This window comes from Chiloscyllium plagiosum, unplaced genomic scaffold (genome assembly GCF_037043375.1).
Source record: "Chiloscyllium plagiosum isolate Xiang-an unplaced genomic scaffold, Cpla_swu_hap1 HiC_scaffold_2, whole genome shotgun sequence".
NCBI lineage: Eukaryota > Metazoa > Chordata > Chondrichthyes > Orectolobiformes > Hemiscylliidae > Chiloscyllium > Chiloscyllium plagiosum.
Genome location: NW_028270140.1, coordinates 30,756,244 through 30,782,043, shown reverse-complemented (window position 1 = coordinate 30,782,043; position 25,800 = coordinate 30,756,244). Strand labels below are relative to the sequence as shown.

Genomic DNA, 25,800 nt, shown 5'->3' with positions numbered 1-25,800 from the left:
GTATTACCCAAGCACTGCTTCCAGAAGTACATTAAGCTGGTATAGAACATGGATATACATAGCCAGACTTGTTTAATGGTTAGTAGCCCCAACTTTACACCATCCAAGTTGGCAAGCTAAATCAACAATGCTGGTCAATGCACACAAACTGCTTCAGATTTATAGGCAGTCTCAAAACCTACTGCCCATGCACAGCCCAATGCACAAATAGTGTTTCAGTTTTAGTCGTAGAATCTTTCCATTTCAGATAGGAATAGAATCAGACAACACAGAAGAAAATCATTCTGGCACTTCCAAAGATACTTTCCGTTTTTCTCTTTTTTTTCATGGAATATAGGAATTGCTGGGTGGGCCAACATTTATTACCCTTTGAACTGCTGCAGTCCTTGGGTGTAAGTACATCTACAATGTCATTAGGGAGTTTCAGAAGTTTGACCCAGTGACAGTGAGGAAACAACGACATATTTCTAAATCATGATGGTGAGTGGTTTGGAGGGGATCTTGCAGTCGATGATGTTTTCATGCATCTGGTGCCCTTATCCTTCTAGGTGGTCGTAGTACCTGTAGTGGGTTTGGAAAGCACTTTCTGAAAACCTTTGATGAATTTCTAATGCACATCTTGTAGATGGTATATACTGTTATGACTGAGCATTAGTGATAGAGGAAGTGAATGTTTGCCAATGTGGCACCAATCAAGTGAACTGCTTATCTACACTACCACACAGGATTAGGCCCTTCAGCCCAACATGCCTATGCCAATTCTAAACCTTATTTAGACCCACTACTTATTTCCCATGCGTGGTTTCTATCCCTCTGTTCGTCTCCCATTCACGTGTCTATCAAGATACACCTTAAAAGTTGCTAATGTCACTGCTTCCACCACCTCCACTGGAAGTATGTTCCAGGCACCCACCACCCTTCATGGGAAACATTTTCCCTACACTTCTCCCTGAAACATTCCCCCTCTCACCTTGAACCTGTGCCCTCTTGTAGTTGGCCTTTCCACCTTGTGGGAAAAGCCTCTGACTACCACCCTATCTATGCCTCTCAATGTTGTAGACCTCTATCAGATTGCCTCTCAGCCTTGAATTTTCCAATGAAAACAATCAGAGTTTATTCAACCTCATAAGTAAAACCCTCCTGACATACAACGTACTGGTAATCTTCTCTGCATTCTCTCCAAAGCATTCACTTCTTTCTGACAGTGTGGTGACCAAAACTGCACACAATATTCCAAATGCGGCCTAACTAAAGTTTTGCACAGCTGTAACATTATATACCAACTTTTTTTATTTGATGCCCCAGCCAATGAAGGCAAGCATGTTGTATGCCCTCTTGACCACCTTATCCACTCACGTTGCCACTTTCAGAGATCTGGAGAGCTGTACGTCTGGATCTCTCTGTATGTCAATGTTCCTATGAGTTCTGTCTTTTATTGTATAATCTGCACCTGAATTTGATCTTCCAACATGCCACACTGTTATTTGTCCAGACAATCAACATTTGTCTTGGATGGTAACAAACTTGCATTTTGTTGGAGCAGCAATCATCCAGGCAAGTGGGAAGTATTCCATCATACTGCTGATTCATGATGGACAGGTTGTGAGGAGTTGGTAAGTGGATGTTTGGGCCAGTTAGGTTTTTAATGCAAAGCTTACAGGTGAGAAAGGTCACCCATCCTATTACATGGTTTCTTATGGGAAACTAATTTTTGTTTAGCAAGCTTTTTCTTTGGAACACATTATGAGTGTTAAATGAGCAATGGTTGTACTTCACTGTTTGTAAAACACCGTGGGACATCCTGAGGTGATAAGACACGCTACAGAATTATTTAGACTGAGCTCCTGAAGCACTTCAGTAGAATGCAAACTCATGGGCTAATTAGTAACGAAAATAATTTTTAAAAAGTACACTTGAGATACTCAGCAGGTCAGGCAGCATCTCTGGAGTGAAAAATAGTGTTAACTTTTTATGTCGATCTGACATTTCACTAGAACTGAAATAGCTGGCAATGTAAGAGTTTCTTTTTAAACCAGTGTTGGGAGGTGGGGTAAGTAGTAGAAGGGGAAACAAAGGGGAAGGAGAGACTAAACAAAAGATTTCATGATACAATAGTCAGAGAGAGTGGGAATGAATATAGTGAAGAAACAAATATTGTTTCCAAATGAGGCCTGAAAGGCTACATAGCACCTACATAAATACAAATGGAAGGGATAAAGAACAAACTAAGTTTTAACTAATGAGCACGTCATATTCATATTGATGCACAACGTTTAGTCCCCGCATGAATGGAAAAAAACTAAATAGAGAACATTGACTTGATCCTTTTTTAAGTCCACAGGAATTTTCAAAAGACCTTAGTGTATACAGTTGAAGAGGACTAATATACAGTATTAAGATGAAAAAGTTGGGGTCGAAGATTAAATTTACCAACTCTTTTAAAGAGCCAGCATAAGCATGACAGGCCGAATGATTTCTCCTTCTGCGCTGTAAAATTTTTAAATCAACATCACTATTCCTTTTCAATGTATCCCTTTTCGTGCTTTCACTTGTAAGCTACAGTGAATCTGAAGAACACTCCTTCAAATAATATGGACAAGGGAGTTACAGATTCAGACAACAGATCATATCTACAATACAATAGAGTGGATAGATCACCCAGTAGTCAGATCAGGGAATGGCACCCATAAAATCAACAAAAATCCTCTCACTGGAAACAAATGCTGTGGAACAGCTGGCAAAGGGACAGTAGGCAGCCATTCAGCCCCTTCTCTGTTCTACCATACAGTTATTTCATTGCTGTTCTCAATCTTTACTGCACTTGCCTTACCTTAGTTTCTCATGCTGAATCCATTTACCTGCAAAAATCTTTCAGTCTCGGTTTAAAAGTTGCAGTTAATCCATACCCTCAACAGCTTTTTTTGGGGGGGGAAGTTTTCCAGATTTCCAGAACATTTTGTGTGAAGAAGTGCTTCCTGATATTTTACTGAATGACTGCGTTTTTTGTTTAGAAAGTTCTACCCTCATTCTGGAATTTTCCCCAAAACCTGGCGGAAGAAATCATTTCTATCTGCCAAGTGACAATTCTTTAAACTTGAGCACTACAACAGTTGATAAAGCATCTTCAATGCAATAAAATGTCTTGAGGTCCTTCACAAGAACATTACAGAACAAAGTGTGGCATCAAGGCACATAATGAGATAGCAAGGCAACTGTCGAAATGTTTGGTTAAAAAGGTAGATTTTAACATGAGGTAGAGAGAGTTAGGGAAGGATTTCCAGATATTTGCCACAGAAGCTGAAGGCAACACCAATGACGGAAAGATTAGAAAAGGGATGAATGGTCTAGAATCCATAATTTAAAGTCTTGGAAGATTGCAGGGCTCAAGGAGATAATAGAAATAGAGAGGGGTGAGCATGGAGAGATCTGAAAGCAAGGTGAGAATTTTAAAATTAAGATGCTGCGTGAGTCAGTGTAGGTCAACAACCACAGGGTTAAAGTGGAATGTGACTTGCTGCAAGTTAAGACAGGAACATGAGAGTTTTGGACTAGCTCAAGTTTGTAGAGAATAGAACATAGAACAGCAGCCAAAAGTGGATTGGAATAGTTACATGCAGAAGTTAAAAAAAAAGGCATGAATTAGAGTTACAGCAGCAGCTGAGAAGATTTGGGCAAACTTTTACCAGGTGAGGAATAATGTGGAAAAATGTAAGGTTCTCCACTTTAGCAGGAAGAATAAGTAACATATTATTTAAATGCAGAGATTTTGCAGATACATGAATCACAAAGCATTCACATGCAGGTATTGCCTGTAACTAGGAAAGCAAATATAATTTTTTTTATTGCGATGGAAATAGGAAATAAATATTGGGATGTTTTGCTATAGTTCTATTTAAAACTGGTAAACTGCATCTGGAGTAATGTGTACTGCTTTGTCTCCTTTTTTAGAAAAGGATATAAATGCATTGGAAGCAATTCAGAAAAAGTTATAATTCCATCTGATGGATTTGCTGAACAATTCAGATCCCAGAGTGAGACCTGGCTTGAGAGATCATAAATTTTATTTTTATGATTGGGTTACCACGATGGTCAGTCACTGAATATATTCACAAGAGCCTACCAATGTAATTTTAATAAAATACGTTTATCACACAAGAGTAAAAAGAAGCTACACTTCTATTAAAAATCCCCAAAAGAAATACTCAACACCCTTTCCCAGATATATCCTTTACAGCCACTCCACTTGAGTGAAGTTTCACTCATTTTCCTCACTCTAAACTTTCTTACTCAACTGACAAGGTTGCAAGCTTATCCTGTCAGCAAATTTATTCATATATATCAGATGTGAATCTCTTAATTACTATCTCTTCCCCCAGACACAAGCTCACTGACTTTTCCTGTCTGAGCTCTTCAGAGCATTTTCCAACTAGTTTAACTACACTTAATTTTATAAACAGGATACCTATTGGTGAGAATCTTATCTTCTGAACATAATCCACTTCTGACCTTGCTTTCCCAGTGGTGTAAAAACTCGTTAGTAAACAATTTAGCAATAATATCACCAGGCAGCTAGCTGAAGTGACAGGATTTCTTGGAAATATCATTTTGACACACTGCTTCAAATAAAAGGAACTTCTCATATTTAAAGGAACAAGTCACTTTCACAGAACTGAAAAGCAAGTACCCATTTACACTACTTTAGAATTCAACTGCCCAAATAATATCAGTATTATAAATGTTTGTCACAATTCACTTGACTGATAACTAGAATGAGAAGGTTAGACTAGCCAGATTATTTATTGACATTTAGCAGAATTAGAGGTGGACTTATTAAAACATACAAGAACCATATAAGAATAAGAGGTTTCCCATATCAAGTAGAGATGAGAAAGGTTTTCTCAGCGGGTCAAAGTCATTACAACTCTATCAGAGATTAATGGAGTCAAAATAATTTAATTTTTTAAAGCAACATTACTAGATTCTTGACTAACAAAGGAGTCAAAGTTTGCCAGGTATAGGAAGAAAAGAGGAGTCAGAGTCATACAGCATGGAAACAGACCCTTCAGTCCAATCAGTCCACACCGACCATAATCCCAAAGTAAACTAGTCCCTCCTTCCTGCGCTTGGCCCATATCCCTCCAAACATTTCTTATTCATATCCTTATCCAAATGTCTTTACACACTGTAACTGTACCCAAATCCACCACTTTCTCTGTAAGATCATTCACATATGAACCACTGTGTAAAAAAATTGTCCCCATGTCTTTTTTAAAATATTTCTCCTCTCACCTTAAAAATATGTCCCCCCCCCCCCCCCGTTTTGAAATTACCAGCCTTGGGGAAAAGACGCTTGCCATTCACCTTATTTATATCCCTCATGATTTATAAACCTCTACAAGGTCATTCCTCAACTTCCTACACTCCAGTAAACTAAGTCCCAGCCTATCCAATCTCTTCCTATAACTGAAACTCTCCATTCCCAGCAGCATCCTCATGAATCTCTTTTGAACCCTCTAATATCCTTCCTATAACAGGGCAAGCAGAACTAGACATAGTACACCAGAAGGGACCTCACCAATGTCCTGTACAACCTCAGCATAAAGTCCAAGCTCCAATACTTAAACGGTCTGAGCAATGAAGGCAAGCTGCTATATGCCTGGAGTTGAGGCTACAATCAGATCAGCCAGGAGAATGACAGAACAGGTTAGAGGGACCAATGGCCCACCCCTGCTTTGAATTCACGTTCTCAGGCGCCAGGAAAGAGGCGGAAATAAATGGGCATAGTGTAATGATATGGGTGTGGCCAGAAGAACATCTTGGATTCGCATGTGACAAAGTGGCAAACAGACTGGTTCAACCACAGACTGTTGTCAGCAAAGTGGACAGAGTAAATAGGTTAGGAATGAAATTTCCAGAAGCATTGGTTCAGTTTTCTCTTTAATTGGAGGAAATGTTTGCTCACCCAACATTGGATAAATAGTCTGATAATTTAGCAACAGTACAGGATTCGCAAGAGATACTGGAGAAGAAGAAATGGGTGCCAGCAGAGATGAGAATTAGATCATCTGTAAGTCTTCTATAGTCGAGTGAATGCAGGTCTATGCAACTAGCCTTTATACTGTAATACTTCTAGTTCCATAAATCTTTCCTGAGGAGCAGTTTGTGGAACCTCACAAAGTCTGGCCAGAGCTTCAAACCAAAGCAACGTCCTCCTCCTTTCCCTTAATTCCATGGGAAGTGAAAATGAACAAGGGGAGGAAAAACAAAAGTCACTGAACTTTGGAGTCAAATCAAGCCAGAATCCTCACACTGGCACATAGATAATTCATCAATTTTGAAATGTAAAATCTGTGGAAAGGGCAATATAGTGGGTTAGACACAAACTTTTCATTTTAAGGGTTTGGATTCAAATCTTTCACAGACTAATCATTTGAAAGAGTCCTATTTGGTGCTAGTGACAGCCAAATTCAGAACCATGCAAGCCCAGTGCAGTCTAACTCAAGGGAGACACAGTGCACAACGACTCTATTTGCAACGTAATTCAAGATAGTCTCATTGCTTGTTACTACAACACCTTTTGGGCTAAAGCAGTTTGCTGGGGAAGAATAGTGTCATACCTGAGAGTTCCAAACCATGGAATGTACTGCTGACAAACATTTTTCGCCTTCATCATTAACCCTTTCAATTCCTCAATGATTACTATGCTATCAGACTGCTTATCCAGTATTGGTTGAGCAAACATTTTCTTCAATCATTTTCTCCCAGCTTCATTAGGAAGTTTGAAACCATTGCCCTGCTCCAATCTCCATTCCTGCATTACTTAATCAATTCCTCTTGTGGTAGAAACAAACAGTCTGCTTGTACCTTTGTCATATTTGACTCACCAAAATGTACGTCTGGCCACACACATGCCATCACCAAGACCAGCTACTTCCAACTCAGTCTGACTTCACCTCTGTCTTGGCTCATGTGAACATACAAATTTGAGAGCAATGATTTCCTTAATGAATGCACAGCACACATGAAATGTGCTCCTTGGACTATCATCCATTCATTTCTACAAGTCAATTAACCTCACAGTAAAACACAGTTTGTAACCAAACATTGAGAAGCTGGCTTTCAAATCTGAAACAGTAACAGCGTTTCTCTCTCCACAGACACTGTTTGATTGGAGAAGTCTTTGCAACATTTTCGGTTATCATAGGGGAAGCTGGAATTGTTCTCCTCAGGGGAAAGTGAGGACTGCTGGAGCTCAGAGTTGAAAAGTGTGGCACTGGAAAAGCATAGCAGGAGAAACTCCTGCTCCTCAGGTGCTGCCTGACCTGCTGTACTTTTCCAGCGCCACACTTTTCGACCCTGATTCTCCTCAGACCAGAGATTAAGGGGAAACTTCATAGAGGTGTTAAAAATCCTCTGAGATTTTGAAAAAGCCTACAAGGTGAAAGTTTTTTTTACTGGCATGAGGGTTGGTGAGAGGGCACAATTAGCTGAAACAAAATAGTGATGGTGAGAATGTATTTATTTACTTTTACATAGCAAGTATGGATCTGTAATGTGCTGTCTGAAAGGCCAGTAGAAGCAGCTTCAATATTAAAAAGGGATTTGGATATATACAGCACTTGAAAATGAAAGAATTGCAAGAAAGCAGGCAAGTGGAATGAATTGGATAGACATGATGGACAAATGATTCGCTTCTGTACTGTGTAATCTACAATAACCACAAATCTCATTGCGAATTATTTCCAATTCCTTATTCCTAGATTTTCAACTAAAATTTAACACTACAATTTAGTCAAAGGTAATATTTTCAAGATGAATCTTAAAAATTATTTTTAAAAAAATAGACTCCACAATTTAATGCTAAAATCAATTCCAAATAAGTCACACTGGACTCAATACATTAACTCTATTTTTCTCTTCCACAGATGCCTGCCAGATCTGCCAACTTCCTGCAGCACCTCCAGTGTTTTTATATCAATAGCATCGGGACAGGTTTGAATCTTGCCATTGAATTCTTACCTCTTCCTCTGCACTGACTTCATCTTCATCATCTTCCCCTTCTTCATCTTCCTCCTCCTCATCATCTAGTTCTTCTTCTCCATCTTCTTCTTCATCTTCCTCCTCCTCTTCCTCTCCTTCTACACGTAATTAAAAGAAACTCTTGAATTTTATTCATTGAAATTTTTCTATTCACACATAGCAAGTTTGCACTTTGTAACATGGCCTGGAACTTCTCTCCAGAACTGATCTAAAATCTACAAAAGCTGCCGAGGACGATGGTCCCAAACCATTTGCTCTTTTACTTGAAAGGTCTCATTATTTTTTTTTTAAAAAAAACAAACATTCATGGGATATAGGTGTCTCTGGCTAGGCCAGCACTTATGGGCTATCCTTAATTACTAAGAAGGTAGGTAAGAATCAACCGCATTGCTATGGATCTGAAGTCACACATAGACCAGACTAGGTAAGGATGATTGATGGTCTTCCCCAAAGGACACTAATGAACCAGACGGGTTTTTCCAACAATAGCTTCATGGCCATTATTAGACCCTTAACTTCAAATTCTTTACCGAATTCAAATTCCACGATCCACCATGCCAGGTTTGAACCCAGGTCCCAAGAACATTAACTGAGTTTCTGGATTAACAGTCGGGCAATAATACCACTATGCTATTGCCTCCCATACCTTAATCCCCTTCAATCACACACTTTCACCTCATTCATTCAGACTAGAAGTATACAAATGGAATAAAAATTGAAAGTAGATGTTGAAAACCCTCAAATATATTACTTATTGTACTCAAGTCACAATATACTTGTGTGTGACTATATATACTTTCAACATATCCATTAACTAAACCATCAGACTCAACTCTACAGCACAACATATTTGCTAATACAACTGTGTTTCTTTTTAAATATAGCTGCCTTAAGTTCCTATTACTTGCTGCAAAATATAATTTCATTAGAAGGTAGTTATACTAACCCTTCATAAAAACTTGATTAACTACTCTGAGTACTGTGCACAATTCTGTGGAGATGCTATACCTAGAACATGGGTTTTAGTTATCTGCAGCCACTCCTTGATCTCGAGTTCAATAGAACCTGAATATGTCTAACATTAATATCCTTTATTCTTCATGTGTGCCACTGGATATCTATACATCCTCATCCAGCCAAACATAGGTTACGGACATGCACAAGAGTTTGTAGGGAACTTTATGTCTGACATGGTTTTATGTCTGACATGGTTTTATGTCTGAAATTTACTACAGGCTTTAACTTCAATTTGTCAGTCATGCTGGCTACAACCACCATGACTCAATTTCTTAAATCTTGTGATTTTCACTAACCAGTTTGTGAACCTTTCCATTCCACAATTTGGCCACTGGGCATTTTGAAATTTATGTTTTTTTTTCCATTCATGCTGTTGATGTGACATTGTTGGTCCCTGTTTGAAGATGAATTACTGGATGCTGGTAACTTTCATATTGAAATCTTTAGTGTCTCTGAGTAATCTGGTATTCTGTCATAAAAATAGACACTTTGTTCAATGAAGTGACTGTACCACCTATCTGTTTCGCTTAAAGCTTTGTTGAACTTAGGGTGTTTGGTGTCGCTCATTTAAGTTGAATTTCTGATGATGACAAAACTATTCATCCATGATCTCCTGCAGAGGCTTGTAGTATCACAGATGTCAGTCTTCAGCCAATTCAATTCACTCCATGTCATATCAATAAATTCGACATTGCAAAGGCTTTGGGCCCTGGCAACATTCCAGCATTAGTCCTAAATACTTGTGCATCCCTTAACCAAGCTGTCCCAATACAACTACAACTACCCAACAGTATGGAAAATTTCCCAGGTATGTCCTGTACACAAAAAGCATGATAAATCCAACCCTGCCAATTATCACTCCATCAGTCTACTCTTGATCAAAGTAACAGAAGGAGTCATCAACAGTGCTATCAAGCAGGGCCTACTCAGCAATATCCAGTATGGCTTCTGCCAGGGCTACTCAGCTCCTGTCCTCATTACAGCCTTAGTTCTAACATGGACAAAAAAAGAGCTGAATACCAGAAGCGAGGTGAAGTGACAGCCCTTGACACGAAGGTTGCATTTGACTGTGTACGGCATCAAGGAGCCCTAGCAAAACTGGAATCACATGGAAAGCTCTCCACTGTTTAGTGTTAAACCTGGCATATAGGAAGATGGCTGAGGTTGTTGAAGATAAGTCATCTTAGCTCCATGATATCTCTGCAGGAGTTTCTCAGAGTAGTGTCCTAATCCCACCCATCTTCAGCTGCTCTCCATCATAAGGTCAGAAATGGGCATATTCACCAATGATTACATCATTGCAAATGATTACATCAGCACCATTCATGACTCCTTAGATAATGAAGCAATCTATATCCAAATGCAACAAGACCTGGCTAACATTCAGGCTTGGGCTGACAAGTGGTAAATAACATGCATGCCATACAAATGCCAGGCAATGGCCATCTCCAGAAGGAGACAATCTAACCACCATCCCTAGACATTCAATGATGTTAGCATCACTGAATCCTTCACTGTCAACATCCTGGGAGCTTGCTACCAATTAGAAACTCAACTGGAATAGTCATAAAAACAGTGGCTAGAAGAGTAGGTCAGAGGCTCGGAATACTGCAGCGAATAACTCATTTCCTGACTCCCCAAAGCCTTCCACAATTTGATTAGATTACTTACTTAGTGTGGAAACAGGCCCTTCAGCCGAACAAGTCCACACCGACCCTCCGAAGAGCAACCCACCCAGACCCATTCCCCTACATTTACTCCTTCACCTAACACTATGGGCAATTTAGCATGGCCAATTCACCTAACCTGCACATTTTTAGGGCTGTGGGAGGAAACCGGAGCACCCGGAGGAAACCCATGCAGACACAGGGAGAATGTGCAAACTCCACACAGACAGTTGCCTGAGACAGGAATTGAACCCAGGTGTCTGGCGCTGTGAGGCAGCAGTGCTAACCACTGTGCTACCGTGCCACCCACAATCTACAAGGCACAAGTCAAGAGTGTGGTGGAATACTCTTCACTTGACTGGATGAGTGCAAATTTCATAACACCAAAAAAGTTTGACACTATTCAGAACAAAGCAACCCACTTATTTGGCACAACATCCACTCCCTCCACCACCAACTCAGTAGTTCATGCTGCTGCTGTCTACAAGATGCACTACTGAAATTCACTAAAGATACTTAGACAGCACTTGCCAAGCTCATGACCACTACTATCTAGCTGGACAAAGGCACCAGATAAATGTGAATGACACTAACTGCAAGCTCCCCTTTAAGTCACATTCCAGAATTGGAAATATAGAACATAGAACATTACAGCACAGTACAGGCCCTTCGGCCCTCGATGTTGCACCGACCTGTCATACCAATCTGAAGCCCATCTAACCTACACTATTCCATGTACGTCCATATGCTTGTCCAATGACGACTTAAATGTACTTAAAGTTGGCGAATCTACTACCATTGCAGGCAAAGCATTCCATACCCTTACTACTCTCTGAGTAAAGAAACTACCTCTGACATCTGTCCTATATTTATCACCCCTCAATTTAAAGCTATGCCCTCTCATGCTCGCCGTCACCATACTTGGAAAAAGGGTCTCCCTGTCCACCCTACCTAACCCTCTGATTATCTTATATGTCTCTATCAAGTCACCTCTCAACCTTCTTCTCTCTAACGAAAACAGCCTCAAGTCCCTCAGCCTTCCCTCGTAAGACTTTCCCTCCATACCAGGCAACATCCTAGTAAATCTCTTCTGCACCCTTTCCAAAGCTTCTACATCCTTCTTATAATGCAGTGACCAGAAATGTACACAATATTCCAAGTACGGCTGCACCAGAGTTTTGTGCAGCTGCAGCATAACCTCATGATTCTGGAACTTGATCCCTCTATTAATAAAAGCTAAAACACTGTATGCCTTCTTAACAACCCTGTCAACCTGGGTGGCAACTTTCAAGGATCTGTATACATGGACACCGAGATCTCTCTGCTCATCTACACTACCAAGAATCTTACCATTAGCCCAGTACTCTGCATTCTGGTTACTCCGACCAAAATGAATCACCTCACACTTGTCCGCATTAAACTCCATTTGCCACCTCTCAGCCCAGGATACCTCACCATTCCTTTAGTGTCATCAGATCAAAGTCCTGGAAATCCCCCCCAAACAGCATTATCAGTCCAGCTCCAGCACATGGGCTGCTGTATTTCAAAAGGCTGCTCACCACCAGGGAATGGACAACTAGGGAATGGGCAATAAATACTGGCCCAGTTAGCGACACCCATGTCCCACAGGGGAATAAAAATATAAAGAGGAGCCAGTGGCTAATCAGTTGTGTGTGCACAGATATTCAGCACTGTTTGTGCTAAATCTTGAGGACACATTCTGTTACATCATTCTCAAGATCAGGTCAGTGGCTGGCTCATGTTATCATAATGCATTTAGTCTTAGAGTCATAGAGATGTACAGCATGGAAACAGACCCATCGGTCCAACCCGTCCATGCCGACCAGATATCCCAACCCAATCTAGTCCCACCTGCCAGCACCCGGCCCATATCCCTCCAAACCCTTCTTATTCATATACCCATCCAAATGCCTCTTAAATGTTGCAATTGTACCAGCCTCCACCACTTCCTCTGGCAGCTCATTCCATACACGTACCACCCTCTGCGTGAAAATGTTGCCCTTTTATATCTTTCCCCTCTCACCCTAAACCTATGCCCTCTAGTTCTGGACTCCCCGACCCCAGGGAAAAGACTTTGCCTATTTATCCTATCCATGCCCCTCAATTTTGTAACCCTCTATAAGGTCACCCCTCAGCCTCCGACGCTCCAGGGAAAACAGCCCCAGCCTGTTCAGCCTCTCCCTGTAGCTCAGATCCTCCAACCCTGGCAACATCCTTGTAAATCTTTTCTGAACCCTTTCAAGTTTCACAACATCTTTCCGATAGGAAGGAGACCAGAATTGCACGCAATATTCCAACATTGGCCTAACCAATGTCCTGTACAGCCGCAACATGACCTCCCAACTCCTGTACTCAATACTCTGACCAATAAAGGAAAGCATACCAAATGCCTTCTTCATTATCCTATCTACCTGCAACTCCACTTTCAATAAGCTATGAACGTGCACTCCAAGGTCTCTTTGTTCAGCAACACTCCCTAGGACCTTACCATTAAGTGTATAAGTCCTGCGAAGATTTGCTTTCCCAAAATGCAGCACCTCGCATTTATCTGAATTAAACTCCATCAGCCACTTCTCAGCCCATTGGCCCATCTGGTCAAGATCCTGTTGTAATCTGAGGTAACCATCTTCGCTGTCCACTACACCTCCAATTTTGGTGTCATCTGCAAACTTACTAACTGTACCTCTTATGCTTGCATCCAAATCATTTATGTAAATGACAAAAAGTAGAGGGCCTAGCACCGATCCTTGTGGCACTCCTTCTTCAGGAAGGATTCCCTCCTCTTCCATTTTCAAACCACTAAATTTAGCACAATTATTTGATGAGTCAGCAAGTCATGACTTTAAATTTGAAATCAGCTCAAACTCTGCTGGCAGACTCATTTTCCTTCATTGATGCCATTTATGCTGTACTATGTGTGTTTCTGATATTCTTGTATGTCTTCACAACTTGAGTGTTGCCTGTTTAGTCTCTTGCACCAAGCACGTGGGAAATTGTGTCTTATGAACTTCATTGAGTTTTGAAGACGTAACTAAGAGGATTGATGAGGGCAGAGTGGTGGACGTGATCTATATGGACTCCAGTAAGGTGTCTGACAAGGTTCCTCATGGTAGACTGGTTAGCAAGGGTTAGATAACATAGAATACGGGGAGAACTAGCCATTTGGATACAGAACTGGCTCAAAGGTAGAAGCCAGAGGGTGGTGGTTGAGGGTTGCTTTTCAGGCTAGAGGCCGGTGACCAGTGGAGTGCCATAAGGGTTGTTTTTTTTTATCATTTATATAAATGATTTGGATGTGAACATTGGAGGTATAGTTAGTAAGTTTGCAGATGATACCAAATTGGATGTTTAGTGGACACCAAAGAAGGTTACCTAACAGTACAACGGGACGTTGACCAGATGGGCTAATGGGTTGAGGAGTGGCAGATGGAGTTTAGTTTAGATAAAATGTGAGGTGCTGCATTTTGGAAAGGCAAATCAGGGCAGGATTTATACACTTAATAGAAAAGTCCTGGGGAGTGTTGCTGAACAAACAGACCTTGGAGTGCAGGTTCATAGTTCCTTGAAAGTGGAGTCGCAGGTAGATAGGATAGTGAAGATGGTGTTTGGTAGGCTTCCCTTTATTGCTCAGTGCAATGAGTACAGGAGTTAGGAGGTCTTCTTGTGGCTGTACAGCAAATTGCACAGAATACTGTGTGCAATTTTGGTCTCCCTGCTATTGGAAAGATGTTGTGAAACTTGAAATGGTTCAGAAAAGATTTACAACGATGTTGCCAGGGTTGGAGGATTTGAGCTATAGAGAGAGGCTGATTAGGCTGGGGCTGTTTTCCCTAGATTGTCAGAGGCTGAGGGTTGACCTTACAGAAGTTTTAAATTCATAAGGGGCAAGAATAGGGTAAATAGACAAGGTCTTTTCCCCAGGATGTGGGAGTCCAAAACTAGAGGGCATAGGTTTAAGGTGAGAGGGGAAAGATTTAAAAGGGACCGAAGAGGCAACGTTTTAATGCAGAGGGTGGTGCATGTATGGAATGAGCTGTCAGAGGAAGTGATGGAAGCTGCTACAATTATAACATTTAAAAGGCATCTGGATGAATACACGAATAGGAAGGGTTTAGAGGGATAAGAGCCAAATGCTGGCACATGGGACTTTGTTGATCTAGTATATCTGCCTGGCATAGACAAGTTAGACTGAAGGGTCTGTTTCAGTGCTTTACATCTCTATTACTTTAAGTTATAAGCTATGTCAAACATGCATTTGTGAAATGAAAAATTGAGAATGAATACTAATATTTTGTGGTTAGAAAGAAGGATCAGTTGGAAAAATGGATGGGTTTTAATCAATGGTGATCGAGAGAGCTCTCTAAAGAACTAGTAAATGCATAATGGGCTGACTGACCTCCTTTTGCACTGCATCACTCAGCTAAGGGAGACTGTCAAAATTACAACTGAAAATCTAATCGCAGCAATGTGTACTATCTACAAGATGCACTGCAGAAATTCAGCAGATCCTTAGACAGCATCATCCAAGTTCAGACGACTACTATCTATTTGGATAAGGGCAGCAGGTATATGTGAGTGACACTAACTGACTTGGAAATATCCTCACCATTCCTCCAGTGACATCAAATCAAAATCCTGGAATTCCTTTTGTACGTCTACCTACAGCACGTGGACTGCAGTATTTCAAGAAAGCAGCTCACCACCACCTTCTCAAGAACACCTAGGGAATGAGTTCGATCTACACGTCATTGGGCGTTGCACCAACTCAGTGCCTCTTGTTCCTAGCCCTCCAGAGACTCCAGGAACTACAAAGGTTACCTTCATCATCCTCGTCATCATCAATACCATCAGCTTCTGCATCCGAGTCAGGCGCCTCTCGGTCTTCCTGATCATAACCATCCAGGTACATGAGCTGGGGGAGAAGCTTGAACACACTTTCTCTGTAGTCATTCAAGTTCGTCACTTCACAATTGAAAAGATCCAGACTCTTCAAGTTCTCTAATTTTTTCTGTGGAAGAAACATTATATAGAATTTACAACACAGCAACAGGCCATTTGGCCCAATTGGGCCATGCCAGCATTGAAACTCCGCCCAAGCCTCCTCTCCCCACTGCACAGGCCTAACCTGCAATTGGAAACATCATCTCTAGGTGTGTCCTATTGAACATTTTCATAACCCTAAAGCACCTCCAACAGTCTACTGTTTTTAAGTTTTTTTTTTAAGAAGTAAAGAGTTTCTGCTCTGTGCACAAACTACAGCCAAACCAAAGCCTGTTTGGAAAAGCATTCCTGAGTTTTGACATGAAGTGATTTACATAACAGCAAATGAAAACATTTGCCATGAACACATGCAACCAGAATCCAATTTAGAATATATTTAAAAGGAAAATTACTTTACAAAAGATTTTCCTTTGATATATTTCAGAGATAACTTGATAAAGTTTGATTAATTCAATACTTAAATGGGCTTGTCACAAACAAGGCATTTTTAAACAAAGGTTCAATCCGTCACAGCAGGTAACCCAAAAATAATTTAAAACACCAGACAACTGGCTGAACAATAAGAAAACTTATTTCCCGCTAAGATTGGGTCATCAATTCCAAAAATTCTTTCACGGTATATGTAATGTTGCATTCAAAAAAAAAAATGAGTTTCACTTTTGGAGCTACCTCAGAGAGCTACAAATCTGCAATTAACAGGAAGTCCCAATGGTGTTTAACTTGCTGTCAATGCATTGCTTGTCTGGTGGAGAAGTTCTTTTAGAACTAGTTCAAAACATAGGGGAAATTTGAGGTGCCCTTAACTTTGTGCAATTTCAAACAAGCTTTTTCACTGACCACAGTTAGACAAACCGATGCAATGATTGGGAACTCTAGTCCCATGGTGCTTGGTTGCCCACTTAGGAGAAATGAAAAATGGATCAGGACTTGTTACTGGGACACTCTCTTTCAGGTGAATGTGCAGACAGATGCAACTGTATTTTTGCCTTTATTGGTCAGAGTATTGAGTATAGGGAGGTCATGTCGCGGCTGTACAGGACATTGGTTAGGCCACTTATGGAATACTGCGTGCAATTCTGGTCTCCTTCCTATCGGAAAGATGTTGTGAAAGTTGAAAGGGTTCATAAAAGATTTACAAGGATGTTGCCAGAGTTGGAGGATTTGAGCTATAAAGAGAGGTTGAATAGGCTGGGGCTGTTTTCCCTGGAGCATCGGAGGCTGAGGGGTAATCTTATAGAGATTTATAAAGTAAAGAGTCCTGGATGACGTTGAGCTTCTTGGGTGTCCTTGGAACTACACTAATCCAGGAAAATGGGGAATATTCCATCACACTCCTGACTGCTGCCTAATAGTGGAGAATATTCACCACTTTGAATAATATCAAAATTGAATCAAAATACAGGAGAAGGGCATGTAAATTGTTAGCAGCAATGCAATGATGCTAAGATTAGCTTTTCATATGTACACAGGATCTATTTTTAAATTAAAGCAGATGATACGTTTTAGGTGAATACAAGAGCATTCATCATAGACATCACATTCTTGCAAAATCTGCTGACCTTCTTAAAAAGCACACAGCAGATTGTAACATCCTGACAACCAGCAGGTGCAGGGAAAATGCATGGCAGACATGTTAAGACATAACAAGAGAAAAAAGCAAAAATAAAAGTAAAGTACCAGAGGTTCCAATGTACTGATGTCTTTGAGTTTGTTTCCACTGAGATTTAGATGCGTGAGATTTGGAAGTTTTTCTGCCAGGATGTCTAACCCTCCAGAAATCCTATTGTCACTTAGCTCGAGCTGGAATTGGAAAAGAGTTGTGACAATAAATTAAGCCAACTTGCATTCATATACTCCAGTTTAATGTAAAACATTCCCAATGCTATATAACACAGCATTAAACAAAATTTAGCACTGTGCCTAGGTTGGCTGATCAATGGTTTGTCAAAGTTGCAGGTTTAAGAAGCTTCTGAAAAAAAAAAAGATGTGAAGAAACTTAAAGACGGAATTTCACAGCTTAAGACCCAAGCTAGTGAGGGCATGGCCACCAATGGTGAAGCGATTAAAATGGGTATGTTTAAGAGATCAGAGCTGGACTAATGCAGTGACATCATATGGTAAGAGGGATGGGACCAGCAGGTGAAGGTTTGGCTGGGGAAGGAATTGAACACAATTATGGAAAATTTAGATTAGCGTGTTGTTGGATCAGGTGCTAATGTGGATCAATGAGCACAGGGGTGACGGGATCTGGACAGCAAGAATTTTGGATGAATTGAAATTTATGGAGAGTGTACGGTGGGCAGTTAGGACAGTATTAGAAATCAAACCCTCTTGTAACAAAAGTATGATTGGAATTTCAGCAGCATATGAACAGAAGCAAGTTCCAAGTTGGGCAATATTACACATGTGGAATTAATATCCTCTCCATCACCAAGGCAACCTAACCTTACAGCTTTTCATAGGGTCGAACATGACCTCAAAGTCTGATTCACTGTACACAGGCATTAAGGATCAGGGTATATTGCTGCACAATATGGCACACAAGATTGATTACTGTCTTGGAGAATTACATGCAAACTAAGTAATTTGGCTCCAGGAAGAATGAACAGGACAAATTATTAGAAGAAGAGAATGGTTCAGAATGAAAAGAAAGAAAATGAATAGGAATCATGAAAAAGCTTACATTTTGATCGCACCTTTCTCAACGTCGCAAATTTACGAAGTGTTTTAAAACCATTGAAACACTTTTTGTAGTATAGTCACTGTTCTAATTTTGAAGCTTCTACAAACAACAAATGGGATGAAGATCAAATCGTTTGTTTTATCTCAGAAGGCATTAGTTGGGGGTGAATATTGATTCGGACACTGGTGAGAACTTGTTTGCTTTTCTTCAAAGCAATGCTGTGGCAGTTTCTATACCGACACAGGCAGGCAGGGCCCTGGGTTAGTGTCTCATAAAGGATGATATTTTGGACAATGAAAGGGACAGATGTGGAGGCAACATACAGAGTGGTCTTAGATCTTTCCATTGTTAAATGATACTAACTGCAAACTGAGCAATGTAATTCATGTTAGAATTTACAACAACACTAGCAGTACTGTGTAAACAGAGGGTGTAGCTGAGGCAATGTTGAGTGTAAAGCACTTAACGTGACTAAATATTTGGAACCAAATGTAAAATTCCAATGCAAGTTGTGTACAGTAGTCAAAAGTGTGTTTCTTAAGTCAACCAAGGAGGAAACAGAGTTGCTAAATGAGAACTTGGAGTAAAAATATTTAAAAACAAGACATAACACATTCCATTGAACAGATGAGCAGGAGATTACTCTGGAAACCTGGCCAATAGTTATTCATCAATCCAAGCTATTTAAACAGCAGATAGTACGTCCATTACAGAATTGGAGTTTGCAGGATCTAGCTGTGCACACATTGGCTGTAATGTTTCTGCATGACAACAATGCCTATACTTGAAAAAAATGCTTTATTTGTTGTGAAGCACTTTGGGCCAGCATGAAGTTATGAAAAACAGCCAAGAGAAATGCAACTCATTTATTTCATCCTCTTCAACCTGTTCTTCTGTGCAAAGGGTGGCAGACAAATGGGAACATCACCACCACCTTCAAGGCACATCTCGACAATTCAACACAATACTCCAGGTCACAGACCATTCTTACCTAAAATATATTTCTTCTTTCCGTCACTGGTTTTTAAAAATCCAGGAATGCCTTACCTAACAGCACTTGAGAACATGTTCACTCCACTCCCTGCACTGCTCAAGTTGTTGGTAACTCATCAGCTTTTCAAACCATTAGGGATGGTCAATTAATGCTGGGTTTACCATTATGATCCCAAAACATAACATTCATTAGAAAAGGAAGTGCACTCACCTCAACCTATAATCAATTACGTGAGAATTATTGAAGTCTCACTGTTCTCTGGTCACATCTGACCACTTACCCACAATGCTATCATGTAAAAGCTTAATAAAGGCAAATCTTGAGACAAGGGCCTGAGGTGAAGACCCTGTTGGTGCCACCCTGCTGCAGAATGACCCCACCCCATAGCCTTGATTGTATTTGGGAACTCTGTGCTCTGGGTATTCAGTTCAGCAGCTGCAACATCAGCTAGTCTGTAAATTCTAGAATACTGGACTGAATTAACACAGATCAGACCAAAGTCATTACAGTACATCACCTAAAATCATCATTCCATTGGCTTACCACCATATCCAATGCTCATTGTATTTTGAGCTTGCTTCAATTTACACAATTTTTTTTTAAACAAACAGGACAGGAAGATGACCATTTTGCCCAATCCACCAACACTGATGTTTATGCCCCACATAAGCTTCCTCCTATCCCTCATCTCACAGAATCACTGTATCCAATTAAGCCAAACAGTCTATTCAAATGTTGTAAAATCTAAGTAACACTATTCCATGTAACACATTATTTTGTGATTTGATAATACTCCTCTTAACCACTTTGGTTGTTAAAAGCACGATATAACTGTTGTTAAGGCAATTTTTCCACTGCTGAATATTTCACTATTGGTCTGCCAGATGTGCTGACAGACTTTAATCATATCATCTGATGCTCTTTTGAAGTTATATTCAGTTAAAGTGTAAACTTGCAGTGCACTTCCCTAATTTTAATCACTCCCATGGCTGTTGTGCTTTCAAATGCCTAGACTCAAGATTCCTCAATTCCTTTCCTAAACCTCTCTGCCAGTTGACCTCTCACTACTCCTTTCAGACACTCCATAAAAGCTAGCTCTTTGACCAAGCTGTTGATCCTCTGAACTGTTATTTTCTTAAGTGACAGTGTTAAATTTCGGTGATAATGGTTCTGTGAAATACTTTGAATGGTTATATTCAAACTCGACAAATGTGGCTTTTATGTCAAAGATTTGGCACATAACTTCAGGCTCAGATGTTTAAGCTTCATGATTTAAGGGGGATAAAAGTCATAAATACAATAGAATGATCCAGTAACTTCACACTGGTAATTATCAGAACATTATCTTGGTGTTATAATTAAGACATGTCAGGTTTTGGAAATTATCCAAAATAGGGCATTTGCTTTTGTTACCACAGAGAGTCTTCAGTGTCAAATAAAAGTAACACCACAATGCTGAATAATTCCTCCCAATTGTCTCAATGTTTTTAACATTGGGAACATGGAAGGCTGCCCACAGACATATGAAGGAGGGACAAATATCTTAATTCATCAGAAATATGATGACAATGAAGTAATTTTGCTCAAACCTCATCAAGTCAACGTCCAACTTCAAGTGTCGTGAAATGATGCCTAATGAACTAGTTCTGAGGGAGGGTCACCAGACCCTAAACATTAACTGATTTCTCTTCAAAAATGACGAAAATACCTGCTGAGCTTTTCCAGCAACTCCAACCACAGCAAGGATAGAACGCCTCAATCCTCACCTTCCAACCCACTAATCTCCAGATACAGCAGATTATCTTCCGGCATTTCCGCCACCTACAATTAGACCCCACCACCAAAGATATATCACCCTCCACATCCCTTTCTGCATTCCAGAGACCATTCCCTCCATGATTCCCTTGTTGTTAGGTCCATACCCCTTACCAACCCACCCTCTACACCCAGCCCCTTCCCTTGCCACCGCACGAGGTGTAAAATCTACGCCCACACCTGCTGCCTCACCTTCGTCCAAGGCCCAAAAGGATCATTTCAAATCCAGCGGAGATTTTCCTGCACATCCAGCCACCTCATCTACTACAACCGTTGCTCTTGATGTGGTCTCCTCTACATCAGGGAGACAGGACACCAACCCATGCAGCACTGCAGGGAACATCTCTGGGTCACACACCCAACAACGCCATCGCCCTATGGCCAACCATTTTAACTCCCCCCACCCACTCCACCAAGGACATGCAAGTCCTGGGCTGCCTCCACCGCCAAATCAAAGCCACCAGAGAACTGGAGAAAGTATGCCTCATCTTCGGCCTTGGGACACTTCAATCACATGGCATCAACATCGACTTCACCAGTTTCCAAATCTCAGCGCCCCTCCACAAGCTCATCCCAGATCCAACCCTGTAACTCAACCCCACCCTCTTGACCTGGTCATCTTCCTTTCCACCTATCTGCTCCACCCTCCCCACTGACTTATCACAATTTAGTGCCCACCTGCATCCACCTATTGCCTTCCTAGATATCTTCTCCCAGTCGAAGCCCAACCTCCACCATTTATATCTCAGACCCCTTCCCCTCCACATTCCTGATGAAGGGCTTATGCCCGAAACATTGGCTCTCCTGCTCCTCGGATGCTGCCAGATCGGCTGTGTTTTTCCAGTGCCACACTTTTCAACTCAGTCTCACTAATGCTTTATACAGTTGCAGCAACCTTTCCTGACTTTTACACTCATTCCTTGAGTAATACATGTCAAAATTCCATTTGCCTCCATAATTACCTGCTGTACCTGCATATTAGGTTTCTATGATTCATACATGAGGACATCTGGATCCCTCTGCACCAAAGTACTCTGAGGTTTTTCTCTATTTAGATAATAATTTGCCTTTTTATTTCTCAAACCAAAATGGATGACCTCACGCATCCACATAAAACATCATCTTTCAAATTTTACCCATTCATCTAACCTATCCATTTGGAAATTTCTCATTTTTTCACTGCAACTTATTTTCCCATATATTTTAGGGTCATGTGCAAATTTGGCTACAGTACGTTCTATCCCCGCATCCAAGTCATTAATATAACTTGTAAATAGTTGAGGCCTGATGACAGAACCATGTTGCACCCCACTAGTTACATCTTGTCAGCCAGAAAAAGCAAACATTCATCCCAACCCTCTGCTCTCTGTTGGTTAACCAATCCTCTAAACAAGCCAATAAATTACCACTAACCCCATGTGATCTTACCTTGCGTACTAACTTTTGTTTGGCACCTTACCAAATTCCTTCTGGAAGTATAGATATATTACATCTACAGGATCTCTATTGCTTGTCACATCTTTAAAGGACTCTTGGAAATTAATGAAATCTTCATAAAACCTTCATATCAAATGTCCTGTTATTACTTCCCTAATAACGGATTCTAACAATTTCCCAATGATACATACTGGTGTTTAGTTTCCTACTTTTTGCCTCCCTCCCTTTTTAAAACTGTATTATATTAGCATTTTTCTAATCCTGTGGAACTTTTCCCACATTCAGGGAATTTTGGAATATTATAACCAATGGATCCACTATCACTCCTGACACTTCCTTTAAGACCCTAGGACATAGGCCATCAGGCCTTAGAGACTGGTCTGCCTTCAATCTCAGAACTTTTTAACCTAGTGAAGATGATTGTTTTATGTTCCTCCCTTTCTTTAACTTCTGCTTTACCTGTTACAGTTGGAATGATACTAGTATCTTCAAATATGAAAACTGAAGCTAAATATTTAATCAGTGACTCTGCCATTTGTGTGTCCCCCATTAACAACTCCTTAGTTTCATCCTCCAAGGACCAACTTTCACTTTAGCTACGGTCTTCACTTTTATTACAGCTTATGCTATTTGCTATTTATATTTTGTGGCAGTTCTCTTTCATAATACACCTTTGCTCTTTTTATGACTGTTTTTAGTAACCTTTTGACAATCTTCAAACATTTCCCAATATTTCAGCTTGCCACTTGCCTTTGCAGTATGTTATGCCTTAGGTTTTTTGCTTTAACTTCCTTGCTTAGCCATGGATTCCCTTCCCCTCTTACAATCTTTCTTCTTTTCTGGATATATTTTAGTTGGGACCATCTGCCACTGCTCATCAACTGTCCTACTTTTTTGTCACAGTCCGCTAGGGCCAGATCTGTTCTCATGTCTATGTAGTTACCTTAGTTTAATTGCAGAAAGCAAGCGTGGGAATCCTGTTTCTTGTCCTCCAACTGAATTTGGAATTCTAGTATGCTATGATCACTGTTCCGTAGAGGATCCTTTACTATGAGATCTTTAATCTCATCAAATCCAGAATACCCTGCTCCCTGGTTGGCTCTCCAACATATTGTCCCTTTGAACAAATCTATTAAATGCAATAAACTCTCCCTTGAGGCTACCCATGCCAATTTTACTTAATCTATATCTTAATCTATATTAAATTACCCATGATTATTACTGTTCTTTCTTAGAAGCCTCTAGTATTTCTTCATTTGTTCTGTGCCCCACTACTGTTTGATGATCAACAGATTACTTTTCCCTTTTTCCCTTGCTCTTGTTTATTTCCACCCACCCTTTTTCCATGCCTGAAAATAAAACAAAGAACTATAGATGCTGGAGATCTGAAATAAAAACAGAGATTGCTGGAGAAACTCAGCAGGTCTGGCAGCATTGGTGTAGAGAAAGCAGAGTTAATATTTTGAAACATTAACTCTGCTTTCTCTCCACCGATGCTGAGTTTCTCCAGCAATTTGTTTTTGATTCTGTGACTTGGTCTCCAGTGCTGACAGCATTTCTCAATACAGTACTGATCTTTTCCTTTACTAACAAAGCTACACCACCTCCTTTTCCTTTCTATCCGAAACTGATTATCCCTTAGATATACAATTCCCAAACGTGGTCTCCCTGCAACCATACCTCACTAATCACCACCAAATCCTATCCAAATATTAGGCATTTTTTTGTGCAATCCAATTGTTGTCTTACAGGATAAGAGGATTACAAAGTTAAAAATCACACAACACCAGGTTATAGTCCAACAGGTTTAATTGGAAGCACACTAGCTTTCGGAGCGACGCTCCTTCATCAGGTGGTAGTGGAGGGCTCAATCCTAACACAGAATTTATAGCAAAAACTTACTGTGTAATGTAACTGAAATTATACATTGGAAAATCAATTGTCTGTTGAGGAGATTGAGATGGGGTCCACTAGAAGATTTTGAGCAACTATTACTTATATAAAAATATAAACAAAGTGTACCTCTGCAGAGAACTGCATAACAGGCACCACAACACTACAATATCGTGACATAGCAAAAGTACTTTTGTTCCCTCCAAAATTGCCATGCTGAAGACTCACCTTTTTCAGTTTGGGAAGACGGAGAAGGTTCGTGACAGACATCAACCCAACATTTATCAAGCTGAGGAACTCCAGATTCTCAAATTCAGCCGTCAGACCTTCAATTTTACCCTCATTCGATCTGCAGTTGTCAAGAACAAGCTCTCGCACCTAGAACGAACAAATGATTTGCCAATTGAGGCCCTTACTGTAAAAACAAAACCCGAGAAAACAAGATTCAATACCTCCAAGTGAAGAAATTCTCCCTCATCTCAGTCTTAAATGTCTTATTTTAAGGCCACGTCCCACATTTTCTAGATCCACAGCCAGGAGAGCATCTTTTAAGAATATTATATGTTTCAATAAAGTCACTGCTAATTCTTCTAAACTTTGGAGAATACAAACCCAGTTTCTTCAAATTTCTCTTCACATGGCAATCTCACCATCCCAGGTTTGAGTTTAAGGAATCTCTGCTGCAGGTCCCTCCAATTTTTTCCTTACTTAAAGGAGAACAAAACTACATAAAAATCTTCAGGTATGGTCTCACCAAGGTTTTGTAAAACTGAATCAAGATTTAAATGCAGTTCGATCCATTTTCTGGTATTAATGTTGTAGGAAGTTAATCCTATAGTATGGAAATTACACCACAATTTCATACAATGCATCTGTTTACAAGGCAGGCAGAAAAACCAACATGAAATTAAATCAGGAGGAGACCATCCACCCCACTGAGCCTGTCACTGTATTTTGAAAAAGTATCCAGTTAGTCTCCTTTTCCCTGCTCTTCTTCTGTCGCTCTGCAGTTTTTATCTTTTTTTTTAAATCCAATTCCTTTCAAAGTGATTGAATTGAATTTGTCACCAGCATTCAGGAAGGATTTTCCAAACCACAAAACACTGCAGAAAAAATAAAAATTCATTTCCCCTCTGGCCCTTTTGTCAATCATCTTAAAATGTATGTCCTGTGGTTACCTGTTCTCTTGCCACTGTAAGGAGTTACTCTTTATTGACTTTATTAAAACTCTT

General features: G+C 40.3%; 1 protein-coding gene across 2 annotated transcripts in view; it reads right to left on the bottom strand.

Moving 5' to 3' along the window:
* The window catches only part of anp32b (acidic nuclear phosphoprotein 32 family member B), a 53,734-nt gene that overhangs the window by 3,805 nt on the left and 24,129 nt on the right, over positions 1-25,800 (bottom strand). The window contains exons 2-5 of one of the 2 annotated variants that reach the window (XM_087995601.1): positions 24,797-24,983; positions 17,424-17,546; positions 15,564-15,753; positions 8,020-8,138 (exon numbers count right to left, since the gene is read on the bottom strand). In XM_087995601.1, the coding sequence (XP_087851727.1) occupies positions 8,020-8,138; positions 15,564-15,753; positions 17,424-17,546; positions 24,797-24,838 (474 nt within the window). In that variant the 5' untranslated portion in view covers positions 24,839-24,983. The remainder of the gene's footprint in view (positions 1-8,019; positions 8,139-15,563; positions 15,754-17,423; positions 17,547-24,796; positions 24,984-25,800) is intronic. The other variant, XM_043717108.2, reaches the window with a different exon arrangement.